Source organism: Eschrichtius robustus, chromosome 7 (assembly GCF_028021215.1).
Source record: "Eschrichtius robustus isolate mEscRob2 chromosome 7, mEscRob2.pri, whole genome shotgun sequence".
Taxonomy (NCBI): Eukaryota; Metazoa; Chordata; class Mammalia; order Artiodactyla; family Eschrichtiidae; genus Eschrichtius; species Eschrichtius robustus.
The window spans coordinates 8383504-8404050 of record NC_090830.1 but is presented as its reverse complement, the minus strand read 5'-3'; the positions used below and the strand labels follow the sequence as shown (position 1 = coordinate 8404050).

The following is a 20547-nucleotide window of genomic DNA, read 5'->3' as shown; positions in this document are numbered from 1 at the left end:
CATAACTAGATAACAAAATTACTATTTGTTCCATGAGCAGATTACATGAAAAAAATTCAGTTTTGTTTTCTAAGTATGTTTCAATCACTATGGTTTGGTTACAACTAAAAGTAATAAGCAGCTATCTTAGTACTCACTTCTAATAAGTATGCTAGAAAATCATCATCCTTTAATTTCTGGCCCAGCCAGTAGGTGTCCTACAGTCAGTGTTTTCTTTGAAGCACACGACTCATAAATGAGCCATCTGTACCTCTGCATCCAGCTTGTATTGGTCCAAATTCATACTGTGTAGGGTAGAGACAAGCATAGTTGCAGCAAAGGCTAAAAGGGGAGGTGATGAAATTAGTATTCTTACCCCATGAAGGCTACCCTTTCAAAGGAGAAAGTGGGTTTTTTGGCACTAAAACAGCAGGCCAATAGGAAAGGTATTGAAATATATAGCGCTGGATCTTGGCTTTTAAGTTACTGGGGCTAAAGGAAGGAGAAATGATTCTTGGAACCAGAGAGGCTTGAGACTGTGGACAGTTTTAGGACAGAAACTACAGGTGTCTTTTCTCCAATGTGTTCCCTCTCCTGGAGACTTTGACAGCCAACTTGTGTCCTGACAACTCTGCTTCTGCTTCCAAGAAGATCTGGGTGGGAGCGTGGGAGAGGCCTGTCACCTACTGCATGTCTTGGTACCTATGGTGTGTGTGTGTGTGTGTGTGTGTGTGTGTGTGTGTGTGTGTGTGTATGTGTTTGAGAGAGAGAGACATTGAAAAACAATAGGAAAGAGACGGAGAAACAGCAGGAGAGAAGAGAGAAGCCAGGAAGTCAGGAATAAGGAAATGACTTGAAATAGCCATTTAGTCATTTAGACACTTGGACAGCTAAGAGAGTCAGTGCCAAACCTGCCCACTTTTGTTTCAGCCCATCCAGGGCTCAGGGCTCTTTTATCATCCGTACATCTATGTGCAGAAGTTGAATCTGCTTTAGAAAAACCGGGAGAAAATTTCCTCTTTTGCTCACCCAGGTTGTCTGTTCCTCAGTGCCCTCCCAATCTGCTTTAAGAAGCTAGCAGAGTTTGGGGGAAATCAGGCAGTTTAAGGAGTATGTCATGAATAGAAAAAAGGAGTGAGAGTCCAAGAAATATTATCCATGCTCCCCAATTAGTGAAAAATGTAAAGAACTAGCATTTCTTTTTATCCTTCTGTCCCCACTACCACATATTTTGGGCTGCAATGATCTGCCACTAAGCCAAGGACAGTGCTGTTATCAAACAATTTTGACCCTTTAGCATGAATGAGTACACAAGGCAGACAGTATGTTTGAGGCAGAGTCCTAGGAATTCCTGCGTATTTATTCACCTCTCGGGTTTAACTAGTTTCTTTACCTCCCTTCCACATAATATCTATACTCATGTTATAAGTAGGCAAGATCAAGGTAGTCACACTGCCATTAGCTAAGTGGCACAGCAAAGGACATAATTTCCAGTCTGTTGGCTGACTTCAAAGAACCCACCCTATCTAGTTCTGAAGGATTTTAAGAGTCCGAGCGTACTTTGTGTTCTGAGGATTTTTAAAGTTTAGGCTTTATTCATTCTCTCTCTCTCTTTCTCTCTTTCCCTCTTTCCCTCTTTTCCTCTTCCCCACCGCCCTTGCCCCTCACCCTTCCCAAAGTAACCTATTCGTGTCTGACCTCCCCCCACAGATCATTGTGGATTACAAATTAAGTTGCCAATTTCTCTAGGAATAAAAGACTACATGCAATAGTGGAATTTCTAAATAGGTTATGATCGCAGCATGATTAAATTAAATGGTTGCTTTATAAATTTTTGCATAAAATATGCTGTTAAATTCTATCTGGGATTATGATAGAAGTCAAATTTGTTCTCAGTGGGCTTAGTAGTTGATTCTGTATCCTTCTTGCTGGCCACAAAATGTTTCTTAGTATCACATGAGAATTGTATTCTACTGACAAGTGTATTATATTACATTAATAATTGTATCATACCGTAAAATTACTGATGGCTTCTTAATATGCTTCGTGTTAACGTGGTAGTTCCTGACTCTCCCTTTGCATTTGTGGTGTATAGTGTCACCTAATGGTCAGAAGGTTCAGTGCGTGATTGCATTTCTGTAGATGGCGCTCAGTCAAAGCAAGCTCTAGGAAAGCATGGCATTTTCTCCTTTGTCTTTTTGTCTGCTTATTTCTTGTGTGGGACCGATTCAACATTTATGATTGTTTGGGGAGCTCCTGGCTTAACCCCATTGGACAGGGATTTAATAGTCTCTATGTTGTCATCATAATTCAAACAAAATAGTTATTTTTTTCTGGTGTTCCCTTAGCAGTTGTATTTCAAGGAATTTCAGCATCCCGCATAAAATATATTCCTATATGTGTTTCGTAAACTTTAAATTTGGGACATACTGTGCTATTCATTTTGCTGCTGCTTTAATAGCATTCCCTGTATCAGATCTTAATATCTGGAATTACCAGTGCATTTTTTGAAATTTTTATAATTTTTACAAAAATTTTTATAAAATTTATAATTTTATAAATTGTTTTCTTTTTATCAGTTTTTTAAAGTTTAAATGCTTCCCAGAACTTTCAAATCTAAAAGAATGCTTTTAGTATTTCTTACCAGAAGAGGTATACCAGAAACCTAGGTTTTTGCCAAAATTCTTAACCAAGTACATATGTTACTTTTATTAGATATTTAAGAGCAATCAACTTGTACCTGCAGTCTAAGTATGGTTTTGTATATTTAGAAAGATGTGACCATAAAGTACTCTCTGATCTGGGAGGCACAGTAAAAATTCCATATTTAAGACATTTTTTTCTCTTCTCTCTGTGCGGTGGCAAATGAAGCATATTGCTTGAAACATGCCTCGTAATTTTACTGGATCCAGCTGTGCATGTTTTGGTGCATAAATACACTCTGCATTTGGAGTTCCAGTGGAGAGGAGAGAACACAGCTTCTTTTCCTTTCTTGTGTGATTGCAGATGTCATTGGCATTTGAAATTACAAATGCCTGTATGTTCATGTTTTAATTGCCTCTTAGAAGGCATATGCACAGTCTTTCTTGAACAGGTTTCCTAAATTAATTGGAGCATTAAAGGCACTAGAGAGGGAAGAGTCTTATATGAGTCCTATATATCCTGTGTATAAGTGGAGGACACCAGAAGTTCTGTAGTACAGTCCTATTATACATGCAACCATATCTCATTTCACATTATTTTCTAATTACTATGCTGTGTTCTTGTCTTGACGTCCTCTTAGGAGGTGGAAACCATCCCCTGCTGGTACCCTATGATACACTGACGGCCAAAGAGAAAGCCAAGGATAGGGAAAAAGCACAGGACATCCTCAAGTTCCTGCAGATCAATGGCTATGCTGTATCCAGGTAAAAGCACACCTTCTCCAGTTACACATTCTCGTTGTAAGACTGAATATTTAAATATCCCTATCAGATTTAAGGCTGAAAATGAACTCAGTGATCTCTTTAAATCTTAGAGCTACTGTTTAGTATGTTCAAAATATACGTGTCAGAAACATTAATGCCCTTAGCTGTTGTGCCACATGATTGAGTTCCTTACACTTCTTATGTTAAGTCCCCATCCATCATTTAGGCAAAATCCCTAGGCAAAAATGACACTCTATTTTTCTAAACGCAACATTTTATTACATAGTAATAGTTATTTAGTACAGTTTTATATCAGGTGCAAAGTATTTTTTATAAATTAAATCTTTTTTTGTTTTTAGCTACAAGAATATTAGCTAACCTTGCAAATTTATCTGTATCTGTGTGTGTGTGTATATACACATCTGTATATTGCTATATGTAAAATGTTAAATATACTTCTCTATGTATAGGTATTTAACAAAATATATTTCGTTTTTACCTTACCTTCTAACAGTCTTTGTAGATGTTGGTTTCCATCTTTCCTTTTTGCTGTTCTAGAGGATTCAAGGACCTGGAATTGGACACACCTTCTATTGAGAAACGATTTGCCTATAGTTTCCTTCAGCAACTCATTCGCTATGTGGACGAAGCCCACCAGTATATCCTGGAGTTTGGTAGGTACCATAGTCCTATTACTAACGGCCCAGTTTTTGTTATTCTTAACATTTACAACATCAGGAGATAGAACAGCATAGACCACTGGGATGCTTGTGGTCTGCTCCCGGATGGTATAAACACTTTCTATCCATCGTAATACTAATTTGAGTCTAAAAGTCAATAGGGAAACTCATTTTTAAGGATGGGTAAATTTTGAGAACTTAAAAAAATCTAACATGTAATACTTTTCTCCTTAAAATGTTTATTGGCATTGATTTTTCATTTTGAAAGATACCTTGGATGGACATCAGATTTTAAGGTACACTTAAATCTTTCCTTATGAAATTCATTTCTCTGCTCTTAAAAAAAACCAAACTAAAACCCTATGGATTCTCCAAATTTCTAGACAATGTAAAGGCCTTGAGTTTAGCCTTTGCAGGGTTACACATTTATATTAGAGTATCTGCAATACAGAATACTTGATTATTCTCTTAGAGTAAAAGGAAAGACCTCTTCCCCATCTGGCTCAGTGCCATTTAAGTACAAAAAGAACTCCTTATTTTAAATCTAAGATTCAGAACAGATCATCAAGACAGCCTCCTCTCACTTCTCTTATTTTGTGTTTGTCCTCAGCATTGTTGAATTAAAATTCACATTGTCAATTACTCACCTTTGTGTCAGATCCCCTTCCAGCCACTGGTTGGTATTAGGATATAAAGAAGTAGAGTTTGGTCCTTTTTGAAAGGCAGTGTGCTCTGCTGGTGGTGATCTTCTTATTTTCTTTTCCAGTTTTAAGGTTCTCTTTCTGTTTTGTTTTGGTTTTTTAACCCTCATTCTTTCTGTTTTCAGCCCCTTTCCTTGGGGCCCATAGTCCTAGATCCCTTAATGATACATCAGCAACAAACCCCTCCTAACCAAGGGCTCTTTTTGCTGCTGTTTTCTTAGGATTTATATTAGTTTTCAGTACAGCATCAGATTAAAGTTTATAGAAATTCGAGCTCTGGTATTTTCTTGTTCCTGGCCCCTGGATCCCAAATGTGATTCGAGATTTTCTACTTGAGCATCGTTCTCTTAAAGAACCTCCCTCTTTTTCCATCTGCCTCTTTAGCTACAGTACAAATGCTATCTTTTTGCTCTCTTAACCATCTTTTTCATGAAGGCCAATTATACAAACTAATCTATAATATGCAGTCTCTTTGTAACTCATCCAACAATATATTTTTAAAATATGATAGTCATCTTGACTAGTAGCCAAATTAGTCTGAATGAAATTTGACCAAAGAACAAGCATGAGGCCATGGTGAAGTTTTTTTTTTTTTTTTTTTTTTTTTAGGAAGTATTTTTTTTTATTTTATTAATTAATTTATTTTATTTTTGGCTGTGTTGGGTCTTTGTTTCTGTGCGAGGGCCTTCTCCAGTTGCGGCGAGTGGGGGCACTCCTCATCGCGGTGCGCGGGCCTCTCACCATCGCGGCCTCTCCTGTTGCGGAGCACAGGCTCCAGACGCGCAGGCTCAGTAATTGTGGCTCACGGGCCCAGTTGCTCCGCGGCATGTGGGATCCTCCCAGACCAGGGCTCGAACCCGTGTCCCCCGCATTGGCAGGCAGACTCTCAACCACTGCACCACCAGGGAAGCCCCCATGGTGAACTTTTGAAGCTTTTATGCACAAAGTTAAGTGTTGACATTTCTAATCCACATTTAAAAATATCTGTATGAGTAGCAGCTCTGGGATCCAGCCTTCTTTTTTTGACAAGAGAGAGGAGAAGAGGGAATAAAGAGTGATCATTTGGAAAGGGAATAAGAAAATAAGTTTTTGCTTATGTATGGGTAGCAAAAACAGAACTTTGAAGGGTAAAATGTGTTTAGGCTTTGCTTTACTCACATTATATTCAAGTTTCTGAATAAACCTCCTAGGACAGCGTTTGTGTATAAGGAGTGGTGAGAAGCTAACTAAAGCTGACTACAGGGCAGATTCACCCACTTCACACATTTCTTTCTTTCTATAGGATAGAGAAGGTCTTATGAACAGAATTCTGGGGAGAAATAAGGTTAGATTAATATAGAGCCCAACAAAATTAGATTTTTTTTTTACAATTGCTGCTGTTACCTGTTCCTTTTTCAGGTGGCTTTGTCAAGGCAAATTATGTACAAGAACTCTGTCAAGAGGAGAAGCACAGTTGAGATTGTCTATACAATCATTTGTTTTCATTTTCATTATTACTAAAAACCAAAATTTCTGTAATACCTTGTTATTTTATCTTTCACTTTATTGCCTTTGCAACACATCTCTAATATATTCTTTCTTAAACATAGACTCATGGCTATGGTAAGAATATGCCTATGCCTTTTTTGAATTTTTGTATTACATCACAGATCATATTCTCTCCAAATCTTTTCACATTTTCTACAGAGGCATTTTTGTTAAAATATATAGTGAAAGGAAAGATATTTCTTGTTTAGTTCTTTGAAATATTAGCAGATTTAGATAGGTACAAACTTCTGTCTTAATAACATTTATATGAGAAGGTCCCTTAGGTGAATCCAGCCATTCTGCATAATATGCTTGAGAGAGATGTAGTACAAAAGTGATTTAAAAGAAATTGAAATTCGCAAGTATTGAAAAGCCATTATTTTCTTTTACTTATTCATGGGAAGAGCACTGTCTGATTTTACAAAGTATTACCTAAGTTCTCTAAAAATTATCCTGAATTTATGCTTAAGATTTAATAAAGCGTATTTCAAATTGTTTATATTTCTGTGTGCAAAAGAACTTTTTCAAGCAAAAGTCAGTTTGATTCTTATAAAATATGGAAGCTCTGCTTACAGATTTTACTGAAACCTTATATCCAGTTCTGAAATTCTTAGCTCTCCAATCTGTTCTGCATTGCATCGTGGTTATTATAGTTTATTACTACCTCTTCTATATGCATGAAACCTCCTTTGTATGCATGAGGGAGGAAGGAAAGGCCACCTTCTAAGCTGAACGCATTCGGTCAATCAGTTCTTAACCTTGAACTCATTTTCTACACCATGGGGAAAATTCGGGGCTTTTTGCTTCGCTTATGGAAATTATCTTTTGACACCAGTGAACTTTTTTATTCTTTAGCAGAATGTTAATTTCCCAACCTAGTATTACAGCTGTGGTCCTCCCCCTCATTACAGGCACTGGCTTCCTGAAATTTTTCCATTGGTATGTTAATATTAAAGGCTGTAACTTGTAGTCACACCAAAAAGTCACTGTCTTTATTTAGAGGTCCGTGTTAAAAATCTAACAAATTATGTTTACTTATTTTCCACTCACTTTTCTCACCCCAGGGAGCTTCTTTCTTACTGAAAGAGAATGTGGGATTTTACTGCTAAAACTGTGGGATTTTTACTTTATTCCAGTTTCCTCCCTACATGTCAATCAGATCTCAAAGCGACACCAGTATGTTTGTGCTCGTAACCACATGTATGGGCTGTCTCAAGAGCTTTTTTATTTTGATTTGGGTATGTTTTTAATCTTTTTTTAAATTACACGGCTGAAGTTAGCCTTTATATTTGTGTATTCAGTTTAGTGGGGTAACGCATTTAGCAATGTGTTCTAAACTTAGCACTTGGGGTGAATATCTTGCAATGTTTGAAGTGCAACGTGTACCTAAAAACTCTTCATGTCTACAGATGGTGGCAGCAGAAGCAAAGGAGAACATTTCCCTTATGAACAAGAAATCAAGTTCTTTGCTAAAGTACAGTATACAATCCGTCCTGTTTTTCCTTCAATATGTTTGTTTACCAAATACACTCTTTAGATCGTTGCCTCTTTGTGGAATGCACTTGTCTACAAATCTGAATTCTACTCTAAGTAGATATTCTGTGGCATGAAAATAACTGCATGAATCATGTGGGATAAATGTGCTCCCAGCACCTTTGGTCATGCTTTAACTCGCTGTGCTCTCTGTACCGTATTTCTCAAATGACTTTGTTCTCTGTGAAGTCTGACTCAAAGTTCTCTTTTTTGGCTTTATCACATGACATAAAGGAGAAACATCTATTTCCTAACATTTGAATATTGTTCTGATTTAAAATTTTTAGATGAATATTTCTTTGTTAAAGAGGAAAAGCATGAGTTAATTTATCAGTGGGTGTGTTATAAGAACCTATACTATAGAATCCTCATTGTGGGACCTGAATCCTACTCAGAAGAGGAAAACTGAGGCTCAGAGAGGATCAGTTGTTCATATTTAGAGTATATCCCATGACCTTATTTATTCCGTTTAATACGAATTCATCAGGAATTTGCTGTGTGCACATTCCAGCCAGTACGGGAAGGAGATGAAGAGTTGCAGAGTGTCCACATTGGGTCCATTCACGTACTCAGTGTTTACTCTGAGCCTAGTCTGTGCCATGCATTGAATTATGTCCTGGAGATTCACTATCACAAAGACAGAATGCCCTTGGGAAGCTTTCCTATTTACAATATGTTTTCGTTAACCTGAAGACCTAATGATTTCCGTCCATTTCCTCTCAAAGTACTTGCATTTGGTGGTTATAGGTCATTTACAAAATGACATGTTATTTTGATTGATTAATATTTGGTTTCTATTACATGTTTTCAGAATTGTGCCCTTTACTGTAAGGGAGATTTCTCTTGTCTTTTCTTTCCACTCAGTATTGCACCCAAAATCTGTATCAGTCCTCTGAAGTCTGTCTTGGGCTGCACATTGCTGGTTATCTGTTCTGCTGGGGTGTAATCGCCCTTGAGAACCAGTGATCAGAAGTGCTGTATTCATGGCCTCTAATCAAACGTTTAAAATACATTCTTGTATTTCATTGCCTGTGCACTCAGCGCCCCTAGTGATTTTGTTTGCAGATGCATGCCTAATGTGGCTTAATTTCTACAAAGTCTGTGATTCATTCATTCACATATTTATTGAGTACCTATTATATGTCAATCACTAAGTTCAGGCAGTGTCACCACTTCCTAGGAAGATCACTAAAAGCTTTTGTATTCCTATTATTAAAAAATATACCTACCTTGTAGGGGGAAAAATGTATTTAGACAGGCTTGAGTCTAAATACTGGTAATGCCAGTTATTATTGCTTTTTTCTTTTATTTATTCAACAAATATTTATCTAGTGCTTGCTACAGGCTTGCAACAAGGTCCTAAGCGCTGGTGCGTCAGTGGTAAATGAAACAGAACAAGCAGTAGTCATAGAGGCCAGGAGAGGGCTTTAATGGGAAACAAACCCAGAAATGTTTCTTTCTCTTGTGTGCCTTATAGACTCTTAGGGAGAGAAACTAACCCAAAAATCATACATATAAAATATAAAATTGCAAATGATGTTCAAAGACCAGAGGATACAGGGAGTTTATCTAGTTGACAGGCCTGCGAAGGCTTATCTGATGAAGTGCCACTGCACTGAGGCCTGCAGGAGGAGTGAAATGAGTAGGTTACGGGGTCTGGGGAGAGCATTTCAGACAGAGGGAATGGCAGGTACAAAGCCTGTGGACCGGGGAGGGGGAGGAATTGGCCAACAGCCAGCAGGATTGGAGGGCAGAATTGGGAGGTGGGCTTTGACAGAGGCCAGGTAAGAGCTTTGTGCAGGTAGGTAAGTGGCAATGTGACTTTGAGTAAATCATTCACTTTCTACATCTCAATTTAATACCTAGAAATCAGGGATGATGGCACCTACCATACAGAGTGGTTACTGGGATACATGAAATGATAGCATATCAGTTACAATCCTCAGATGTAGTAGAGACTCAGTAGAAGGTCATCACTGATTGTTTTTGAACCTTTCAGGCACGAAACCATATGATGTGAAAATATTAAGACTGTTTCATTTTGAGAAAATATTAAGACTAATTTCAAACCACTGAAAATTTGATGTGTTTTTTTATGATTACACACATGCACACACACACACACACGCACACACACACACACACACACACACACACAGAGGGACTGGAGACAGTAGAGTGAAACTTATGAGAGGCATACTTTGAAATGGTGCTGACTGGCATGGCTGTGGATATTGGGGACTTATTGCATGTGGACAGAACTCTGGCTGCTCTAAAAACTCAGCACTCATTCATCCCCCGGAAGAGTCCACTGTGTAGATCTGTTTTCTTTTCCTTTCTTTCAGGTTGTTCTTCCTTTAATTGATCAGTATTTCAAAAACCATCGTTTATACTTCTTATCTGCAGCAAGCAGACCTCTCTGTTCTGGAGGACATGCATCAAACAAAGAGAAAGAAATGGTGACTAGGTAAACAGCTATAACAAATAAAGACTATTGTTTAAGTGTATTTCCTTTTGAGAAAGAGCATCTCAGGTTCTTGAAGTAGGATCATGCAAAGAGTTCCCACCCATGTTCCCCGGCCCCTGGCCCCTTGGAATCAAACACTATGAGAAGGATGGTTTGGGCAAGTTAATACATGTGTTCTAGGTGTTGAGTTTTCTTATATTTTACTGCTAAATGTAATGCTGAGTAGAAGGAACAAAATACCCAATACAGACAGAGTCCACAAGTAGAGGCTGGAGATGCATCAGTGTATTAGTATTTTTTGTTAAATGATGCCTTTTAACATTGGATTCCCTAAAATTTATTCAATCTAATGTTTTTGGCAGCCTGTATTTTTCAGGAGGGCAGAATCTCATTTTCAGAAATTATAACTTTAAATTTTAAAAAGGTATGAGCAATCTTGGGATAAAATGAAGTAAACATACATACTTTTTAAAGTTCTCTGCTCACACCAGTCAAGCCAGCATCCTAGCAATGCTTTCTTATTTCTCTTTAAACCCAAGTATTCTTCGGAGATTTATTTGTGATCCTGCTGGGGATTTCAAGTTTGAGTCCTCAAAATTCTGCCACAACTTAGTATACATGAGAATCAATTACTGAGAAAATCTTCTTCTGTATTACATTGCACAGGAGTCCAAACCAAGCTTTTAGATTGTATTTGAAAAAAATTTCTGTAAAAATGAGTACCCTGTATAAAGTAGAACACAGGCTTTCCTTGGTCTTGACTCTTTTTAGTTATCTATTGCTGTTTAGTAGTATTATCACAAGTTTAACATCTTAAAAGAATATGCATTTATCATTTCACAGTATCTATGGATCTGTCATCAGCGGCTTGCCTGGGAAACAAACCTCTTTTTTTTTCTTAAGACTTTTTTTTAGAGCAGTTTTAGATTCATAGCATAGACTTGACTTTAACGATATGTTGAATGGCAGTGCAGTATCAGCCTGTTGGACAGGGTGAGATGACATTGAATATAGACTGTCCTCAGAGGGTAAAGAGGAAGTAAGATTCCTGCGGTGCATAGCACTGGGGGTGGGATCTTAAGCTCCTCTCTTTACTCAAATTTATTGTCTAGTTGGTTGTCTACCAACCGATAGGTAGCCAATCATGTGATGTAGGATTGCAGCAGCATTAAAAATGTTTCCAAACTTCTTCAAGTAATAAGCTTCCTGTGAAGTTGATAAAATGGATAATAGTTAAAATAACAGAGAATCCATTCCAGTGACTTACTTTGTTTCCACCAACTGTGTTACCAGAAGGAAAGGGAAGGAAGAGCTACTTTCCAAGATGCAAATAACCCCCTCCCCTTCCCCACTACGGCATGGCCTCCTTTCCGCCTTCCCTAGGGGAGAGAGAGACCCATCTCTCCTCATTTCACACGTGCGCTCATCTACACCACTGGCCCCGTGTTCCCCTGTGGGTGGTGAGTGCACACAGTAGCTGGAAAACACCAGGACACCAAGTTATCGTTAAACACTATGGAACCAAGGCTACTGCAAAGTCTCATAGTCTTTCCTGGCCGGTTAACCTTTTGTAACAGAAACTTTGTTCCTAGAGGGTGTTGTTAATTCAATCACACTCATTAACATAAATCAAAATACAGTTGGAGAATATAGGGAAAAAAATGAAAAAAAATTACGCAAGTTCTGCTCTTTCCCTTCCCCTTTTATTGTGTCTTGTTTTCGCCATTCATTTTTCAGTTTTACTCTAAGAACTGTTCACTAACTACAGAAGTAACTAATTCTCCTTTACCAACTATATCCCTCATAGAAGAAATCAGAAGAACATCACGATTCTGTGCTAGCCTCCGTTGATGTAGTTTTGGGGCCTTTAATAACACTGCCCCAGTTTTTAATGATTTCATCTTCAGTTTTTTTCTTCACTTCTTGGAAAGAGGGTTGGTAAGTTTTACTTCTCCCAATAGCACTTCCGAAAAAGGGAATGTATGCCATTAAAATTCCAACACACAGGAATGAGAGACATAACAGAAGTAACTGATTTCTTCACAGTACTTTAATGCCAAACATAGGTAGAATGTATCCTCAGAGAGAAAAAAATCAGAGTTGAAAAATGAATAAGGTGATGATAAATAAATTATGGTACATGTTGTCCAGTCATTAAAATGATGATGGATACAAATACATGATAACTTAGGAAAATTATCATTTAAAAAATAAAACATTTGTTCAAATAGTATTGATTCGGATTTTTTAAAAGAACCTAAATTTTTATGTATAGTAAAGTACTGGTAAGGGATAAATTTAATGTTAATGGTTGTTTTCTTTAAGTAGTGCATTGTAGATTTTATATTACTATTTTTATGTGTTTTCCAAGTTTTTAAAATGAAAAACATCTTACTTTAATAATCATAAAGATATGTTTTAAAACAACCAACATCACTATCACATTAACAAAAACAAATTAAATAATTTGTTTGGCATGTTGAAATGGAATCACTGAAATTTGTAAATCTCTGATTTCTTACTACAGTTAAGTATGACTTCAATGAGGAAAATACATAAAAAATACAATAAAACGGGTTTAAAAAAAAAACGGCCCTGCTACTGTGAATAAACAAGCATACCTGCATACACATGATGAGCATTGCCATGATCATTTCAATTTGTGTTTAACAGTTGGGTGTAGCAGTAGTTATGTGGGTCTAAATTAATTTCTCCACAATTAAAACCAGGTTGTTCTCATTAGTTGTTTAGATACCTCCTGGTACTAGAAGTTAGGTATCGAGCGTTTCCTGTCTAAAGTCAGTATTCTCCTGTCCACAGAGATGAGTTAGATGGGGTATCTGCACTCCAGGAGTATACATGGCAGTGGCTAAGTATATGGGAATGAATATTGTTCCAATAGCAGAAAGCTGAGTGGTGCTATAGGATTCAAAGTAAAGTAAGAACCCCTTAGATGGGTATGGATGGGCTGGAGATTTATGGAAGTCATGACATTCAAAGTTGATCTTAAAAAATATGTAGGTCAGAGATTAAGAAAAAGGTATATTTTTTAGATAACAACATACAGCATAGAAGCTGGTCATTTAGGAGAAATATAGGTTATGTAGATTCATGATGGAACACTGTAATTGAGAGTAACTGTCAAAATATCTTTTTTCTTTTTACTTAATTCATTAGCACTAAGAAGCCATTGACACTTTTTAAATAGAAGAATGAGGACAGTCTGGGAGCATAAGTAGGATTGATAAGAGTAGCATGGCTGGGAAGCCATCACAGGCGTTAGGAGCTATGGCAGGGATGCAAGCTGTTGTAACAGAAGTGCTACTTCCAGTAGGTGGTGCTACCCGTGGGTTTGTTCAGCAAGTATTCTGAATGCCCCGCGGGTACCAGGTGCTGTCCTAGGTCTGAGGATAAACACACAGATACACCAGCACAGTTCCCAACTTTAATGGACTTAGAAGTATAGCTGAGGAGACACTTACATATAGAGCTAACCATGAACTATGTTGTGATGTGTGTAAATGAGCCATATATAAAGTGCTGGGAGTGCACAGGAGATGTAAATGCAGAGAGGGGCTGCATCTGAGAAACACGGAAGAGGGAAAATAAGCATGCCTTGGTAATGAGTCCTATCAAGTAGAAAGGAGGAGGCCAACCTGGGACTGAAGTTTCAATGCTGAGTGGTTGGAACAATAGTGGTCTCACTAGCGAAAACAAGAAACTTCAGAAGAACTAGTTTTGAGAAGAAGAGTTTAAATTTGGTTAAAGAGGTACGTATGGAAGGATAAAGTACTAACAGGTCATTCAGCCGGAGATCTCCAGCAGAAAGTGGGAGGTAGGTGTTTGGTGTTGGAGAGATCAGGGCAAGAAATGACATATTTGGGGATTATCTATACCCATCTCCTGCTCGAAGCTCTGAAAGCAGATGAAACTAAGGGAGAATCGGAGAGAAGCTGAAAGGTCTGAACCAAAACTTGGAGAATTATTACATTTCCCGGGTTTTCAGAAGTGGATCTTTGAAGAATAGAGAGAACAATTAATTAGAGAGGAAGTGGGAAGTAATACTGTAAAACAGGAACCAGAGTTTCGCAGATTTAAGTAGTTAATGATGCCAAGTACTGTGGAGAGCTCTCCAGGATGGAGACTGAAAAGGAGGTTATTAGATTTGCTACTTAGAGGGTATTGAGAACAAGAGAGTGTTTTCAGGAGAGCGATGAGGTGGAAAGCAACCTCACAAGGCAATGAGTCAGGGAGGAAACTGCAGAATGAATTCTTAAGAATGTTAATAATGAAGGGATATAGAGAAAGGGGATAACGGGATTATGGAAATTGTCTTTAGAAAAACTATAGGCCAAAGTTTATAATAATCAAACCTTAGAGTCTGCACAGAAGCTACACCCTGAAAGAGGATGGCACAGGAAGGGAGAGAGATACGATTTGTCTTTTCTCAGGACCTAGCTTTCTATATATCTGTATTTCTCTCTGGTGGCACATCTGTTACTAATTAGGAACACCTAGAGTTAGGAAGCAGCTGATACCATAAGAAGTCATTTTTTTCGGAGAGATTCTCCAACATAAATGTGCTCAGGATACAGAGCAATTCTGTTTCCTATCACCGCAAAACACCCCGGGTCTAGATTAAAACATAATTCTAGTATTATAAATTCGTAATTCAAATTCATAGGTTAAAAACGTAATCCTAGTATTATAAATTCAACATCATTGGAGAATGTTTCACTCTGGACACTAGAAAGTGTCAGCGCGTAAGAGGTAAAAGATGTCGCTTAAAATAGACTAGATTCCAAGAATCCAAAATGTGTACAGTTCTAAGATGTAATCACTCTCTTTACATGGAGACAGATCCTTGTTAACACACAGAAAGCTCAGTGAATGAGGGCACCTGGAGAAAGTTGCTTTTGTTTTATTGTCTTTGTTCTTTTCAGTTATAGCCTAAAGATAAATAATGCCGCTCTGGGGCGGGGGGGGGGGGGGTGAGGGGGTTGGCTAATGTCTAATCTTATGTCTAACATCTACTTGAATAGATCATTGTTTGAAAAAAATTTAGCACTGATAAGAGATTTCCCAAGACCTCCTCGAAGTCACTTAAGCACTTGCGGATGAATGTTTTCTTGGAAAAGCTGCCCCATGCCCTATATAATTAATTTTCACCAATACGCTATTTCACATTGTTACTGAAGTGAGAGATGATGGCCAAAACCTACTGTAATAAAAGTGGTCCACATCACAAAGGTGATCCTGACTCCTTTCTCCCATTCTGCCACGAGCAGTTGCCATCATTGTATTCCATGGCATAGAGCCTGTCTCCCCAGTCCTCACGAGTGTACATCTGCACACTGCTGGTGATGGGAAAGCTTTGCAAGAGAGGATGGGGCAGTGAGGACATAGCTGTCATCATGATTGGGAAAATCAAGCTGAGTGTGGGGGGTGCTGTACAAGTGGATTTTCAAGGTTAGAGCTTTGGTAAGTTCTGGCTGTGGACCACCGGTGCTCTCTGAGGGTTCAGAAGAGTGTTGGATAGAAGTGAAAATAGTGTCAGTTGTAATATGGGAGGTTAAGTGTCCTGGTAGATATTTGCAGATGGCCCCTGGCTGGGAGGGGACTTCTTTGAGCTTGGGTTGGGAGTGGTGAAGGAACACCCGGTGTTAGAAAAGGCTTCTTGGAGTAAACATTGTCTGAGCTGAATCCTGAGGGATGTTTAGTAGGGATTGTAGCATGGAACTGAGTGAAAGATGTTCCTAAAAACAGGGCCCAGCAAGAAAGCCACCAGACTGCCTGGTGACAGACGTGACAGGACAAGAACGGGTATTGCCCAGGCTCTGGGGTGTGATCCGAGCATTAGTGCGTACCAATGCCATCATGTTGAGTGCTGGGCCCCCTTATTTGGAATCTCTCATTGGTGACCACCGGGAAGGACATGAAGACCCAGGAACTTAGTCTAGAGGAAATATATGTTCAACTCATGAATTAGCATTAGAAGCCTTTTAAGTTATCACACCTGTAACGTTTTTCTCTGAGGGATTATCAGTTGTTTAAATTCTCTCTCTAGTTCATTGTGTTCAGATTCACTGGATGCTTTGGTATATGAGTAAGGGGTGTGGTCAAGGTCAGGGAGAAGGAAAGGTCAAATGATAAAACATACTAAAAGTAAACATTTTATGCCCAACGCACCATACTTCCATTGTTAAATAATGTCCATAACAACGACAACAAATTTCTAGAACTTCAGTAGTACTTTGGGGCAGATAAAATTAAATTTTTCTCCTTGTGGTTTTTAGTAGTTATATTCTTACGGGGTTCATATAGATTGCTTTTATATTAATTAGCTTTGCTTTCAATTTTTTTTTTTGATTCCTTATAATATGTGCTTTTTTAACCATGTTAAAGATACGCACTCAGAGACTCTTTCTTTAATATCTTTACTCCACACTCTGCTCAGAGAATTGATTCTTTCTGCGTGACATCATGTTGCTTTTTTCCAGCTCATGTATCAGCTGTTTATTTTTCTTTTTTTTCTTCTTCTTTTTTTTTGTTTTATTTTAATTTAATTTCTCCCTGTCTTTTCTACCTTCCCTTCCCCCTTTTCCCTTTTCTCTTTTGTTTTTCTTTTGTCTTCAGCCTATTCTGCAAACTTGGAGTTCTTGTCAGGCATAGGATTTCACTATTTGGTAAGGAGACCCTTGAACAAATACTAGCATGGCCATCACTTGGTTTTCTTTGCCATTTTTGCACTGTGTTGTGTGCTGCTATGTTGCATGGATGCATGTTTGCATGGCTGCATGCATGGTCGTCATAGGCCAAGGTAAGGTCCTCAAGGTTGTTTATAAGTAGCATTACCTATGGTGAAATTGAAGACTGTAACTTTGTATACTAGTCCAAAGCACACTTGCAAATCAAAAGTTTATATTATTAAAGGTCAAATGAACGAAAATGGCAGCTTCTGCCATATTTTATTTCAGAGGGGTGAAGCAAAACTGGGCCTCTGAACTTGTGTTTGGTTATCTCTTATAGATAAAGTAATGAGTTGTTATACACCAACAATTTTTAACTGCACTTACTTTTTTAATGCTCCTGACTACAGATTTGCATGTCGCCGTATTCCAGACACTGGAGCTTCATAGTAGAGACAGTGAGGCCTGGATTTGGCAAAAGCGACTTTTCTAGCACCCCTCACCCCATAGTAGTCAGTTTTTGTTCATTTCTGAGAATTCATGTAGCTGAAATTCATGTTCCCAAACACCTGCTTTCAAAGAGCCTTGCAGGGTGGTCACTCACTTTCCACAGACTCTCCTTGCCGTGGGGCTTTAAGACTTTATAGCAGCCGGCAGAATTTATGTTTTATGCTTTTCTGCATCTGGCTTCGTAACTGCCAAGGCAAATTTTAGCTCAATGCTCTATAGGTTTTGAGACAGCGTCGGGGTGACTTCAGTAAGAAAACATTGAGTGTACTGATAGAGATGTTATAAGTCCCATTCCATTCACAGGAAAACCTAAGGATTAAGTCATTTCTATAAAAGCCACAGTGGATAAGCTGAGAAATAGGTACACGTACGTGTGTGTATGTGTATATATATGCAAATAACTTTTACGTTCTGTACAGTTTTTGAGAAATGATAGTTTCTGGATATGACTACTTAATGCTGTATTTGGTTTCTAATATTATTATATCCAGTATCTGGGTGTTTTTAAGATATACTTCTCATAAATTGCCTGAGTTTTTGCATTAATGTTTCAGTTATCCAAAATTAACGGGGAAATTGTCTTCAGAAAGCTCTCCAGTTGACTGGCTTTTGTTTGACTTCTCTTCATCATAGAAAAATTTCTATGAAAATTGTTCAGACAGAGCTTTTGTATACTCTTTACCTTCTCATGATAGGGGAAGGCTCTGATGGGGACCCCATAATAATACTTTCTGTTGTGCTCTCTCTAGCTTCTTACATATTTTAACTTCTTGGTTTCCCATGTTATGTTTTGCTGTAATTTTATTTTTTTAATTTTTTGAGGCATTCCATATATACGGCAGAGTACACAAATCTTGAGAACAGCTTGATGACGTAGCTTGATGAAATTTTACATGTATCTGCCCATTTTCTCAGGTCGAGACATAGAACATTTTCAGCATCCCAGAAGCCTGCCTTGTGCCATTTTGCAATTTATAACCCTCTGCAAAGGAACTATATGTAAACTAATCTACCGGTCTACTAATGTAGACTTCCATTACCATGTATTAATTTTACCTGTTGTTTAATCTCTCTTTTGCCTTTGAATATATTGAGCGTTCAGTAGTTGAAGATAAATGCATAATATAACTTGTCATACCAGTCAGAGGAGAAGAACTGGATTTTAACATTCATTCTGTCTCTCTGTGATTCTTATATTTCATTTAGGCATTGTATGTTAAATCCCTTTGCCTTTAAATACTATTATTTTTATTTTTAACAGGAATTTATTGGAGAGCTACTATGTATCTTTATCTCAAAAGCATATTTTAATGCAGTCTTTATATTATTCTAGTGTCTTATTATTGTTTCAAATTTGCTTAGGCATTTGCCTGTAAAACAATACAGACTTCAAGAAGCTTTTATTAATCAAACATACTGTAATACAGACTTGTCAAAGTGTTAGCATGTTAAGTCTTAGACATGTAAACTTTACATGTTACAGTTACAGCGTGGTTTTAGATGTTAACATGATGTCCTGGGGAGAATAATGGGCTTTGAATCAGAAAACCTGTATGTAAGTCCTCTATTTGCAACTAAACCAGCTGAATGATTTGGACAAGGGACGTAACTTCTCTGAACCTTTGTTCTTTGGTTTTTGGTTTGTTTGGTTTTTTTCATTTTTAAACTAGATTAAAATAACTACTAACTTTAGAGATGTATTGCATGTATAAAATCTCATATGACATGAATGTTGAAGTGCTATGTAAACTGTAACAGTACCGCTTTCAAATCTAAGGTATTCTTAGTCGTATTTGTACAGCTTTTATTTAGATAAATCAAATTACATACACACTAAGCTAGGGAACTTGGTTATTTAAAATACATGCGCCATGAAGCCTTTATAATCTAGCCATTTCCAGATCAAAGCAGAAGTTGTATAATCCAAGTATTTACTTTTTGATATATCAATTATACCGTTGTGGATTTTCCTGAAGAGAGAGAGAGAGAGACCCAACAGCATATATACAGTGGTCTTTTGTAAATATATAGACATATTAATCTCTTATTTTTTCTTTCACCCTATCTTTACATTATATATATTTTTTTCTGTATTCTGGCAGACATTAACTGATGATCAAAATGTTTTTCCTGTGCTTAGTCCAAAAAATTGTTTCATGACCTAGCCTAAGAATAAAGTAAGACAGAAGTGAAAGTTGAGGTTAACAAAGAAATACTTGGGCTTCGTGTCAAGGAGCAAAAATACAGAAGGAGATACATTAACCTGAAACATGTCAGCAAGGTGGGATTGGAGACAAGAGGGAAGCATTAAAATAAACCAAAGTCAAAACTCTTGTCCTGGTGGTGGTCATTGTGGGGAGCTGAGTATGATCCGTAATGGAATATTTATTCCAAGGTGTCTGCCAGGTTGTAGCTGTTCAGAAATTTTTCTGATATGTAAAGTGAGGATTCCCCAAACTTGAACTTCTATATTTATGTATATCTTTTATCTACTTTAAAATATTTTCTATACGTGGACGCACACTAAGGATTAAAGAGAGATGAGTCATGTTTTTATGCCTCATGTATTCTTTTGAAGGTGTGCAAACCATTTCCTTTTATCTTAGAAAAAGGTAGGGTTTTAAAAAAGGGGAACAAGCCATATTCCCTACAGAACAGTCGTTCTGGGGTATCTATTAAAATACTTTATAGAAAAAATTAGTAAGGAAAATAGCATCTATTTTATATTAGGTTTCCCTTTTGACTTCTGAAATGCTTGTGATTGCAAGGTGGTGCACGCTTGTATTTTGGAAAATCAGTTAGGACGGGGTAAGATGCAGGCAGGTTGACAAGGAATAAGGATCCCATTTGCCGTTTTCATGGACACATTGTTGACTAACGAAATATTGCTTTTAATCCTACCATTTCCGCCCACTTAACGCTAAGTGAAAATTCTGTCTCTCTCTAACTGCCTAATTTTAAAGCATTTAGAGGATACTTAAGTCTTACTATTACAGCCTATTTTTAGACTTTCAGTCATTTGTAGGGGAAAGAGAATCTGGTAACCAGAACTCC

At 37.6% G+C, this 20547-nt stretch overlaps 1 protein-coding gene across 1 annotated transcript in view; it reads left to right on the top strand.

The window, feature by feature from the left end:
* Positions 1-20547, top strand: part of RYR2 (ryanodine receptor 2) — a 535211-nt gene that overhangs the window by 375254 nt on the left and 139410 nt on the right. The window contains exons 59-63 of the mRNA XM_068548931.1: positions 3263-3386; positions 3945-4060; positions 7704-7768; positions 10173-10294; positions 16931-16980. Of these exons, the coding sequence (XP_068405032.1) occupies positions 3263-3386; positions 3945-4060; positions 7704-7768; positions 10173-10294; positions 16931-16980 (477 nt within the window). The remainder of the gene's footprint in view (positions 1-3262; positions 3387-3944; positions 4061-7703; positions 7769-10172; positions 10295-16930; positions 16981-20547) is intronic.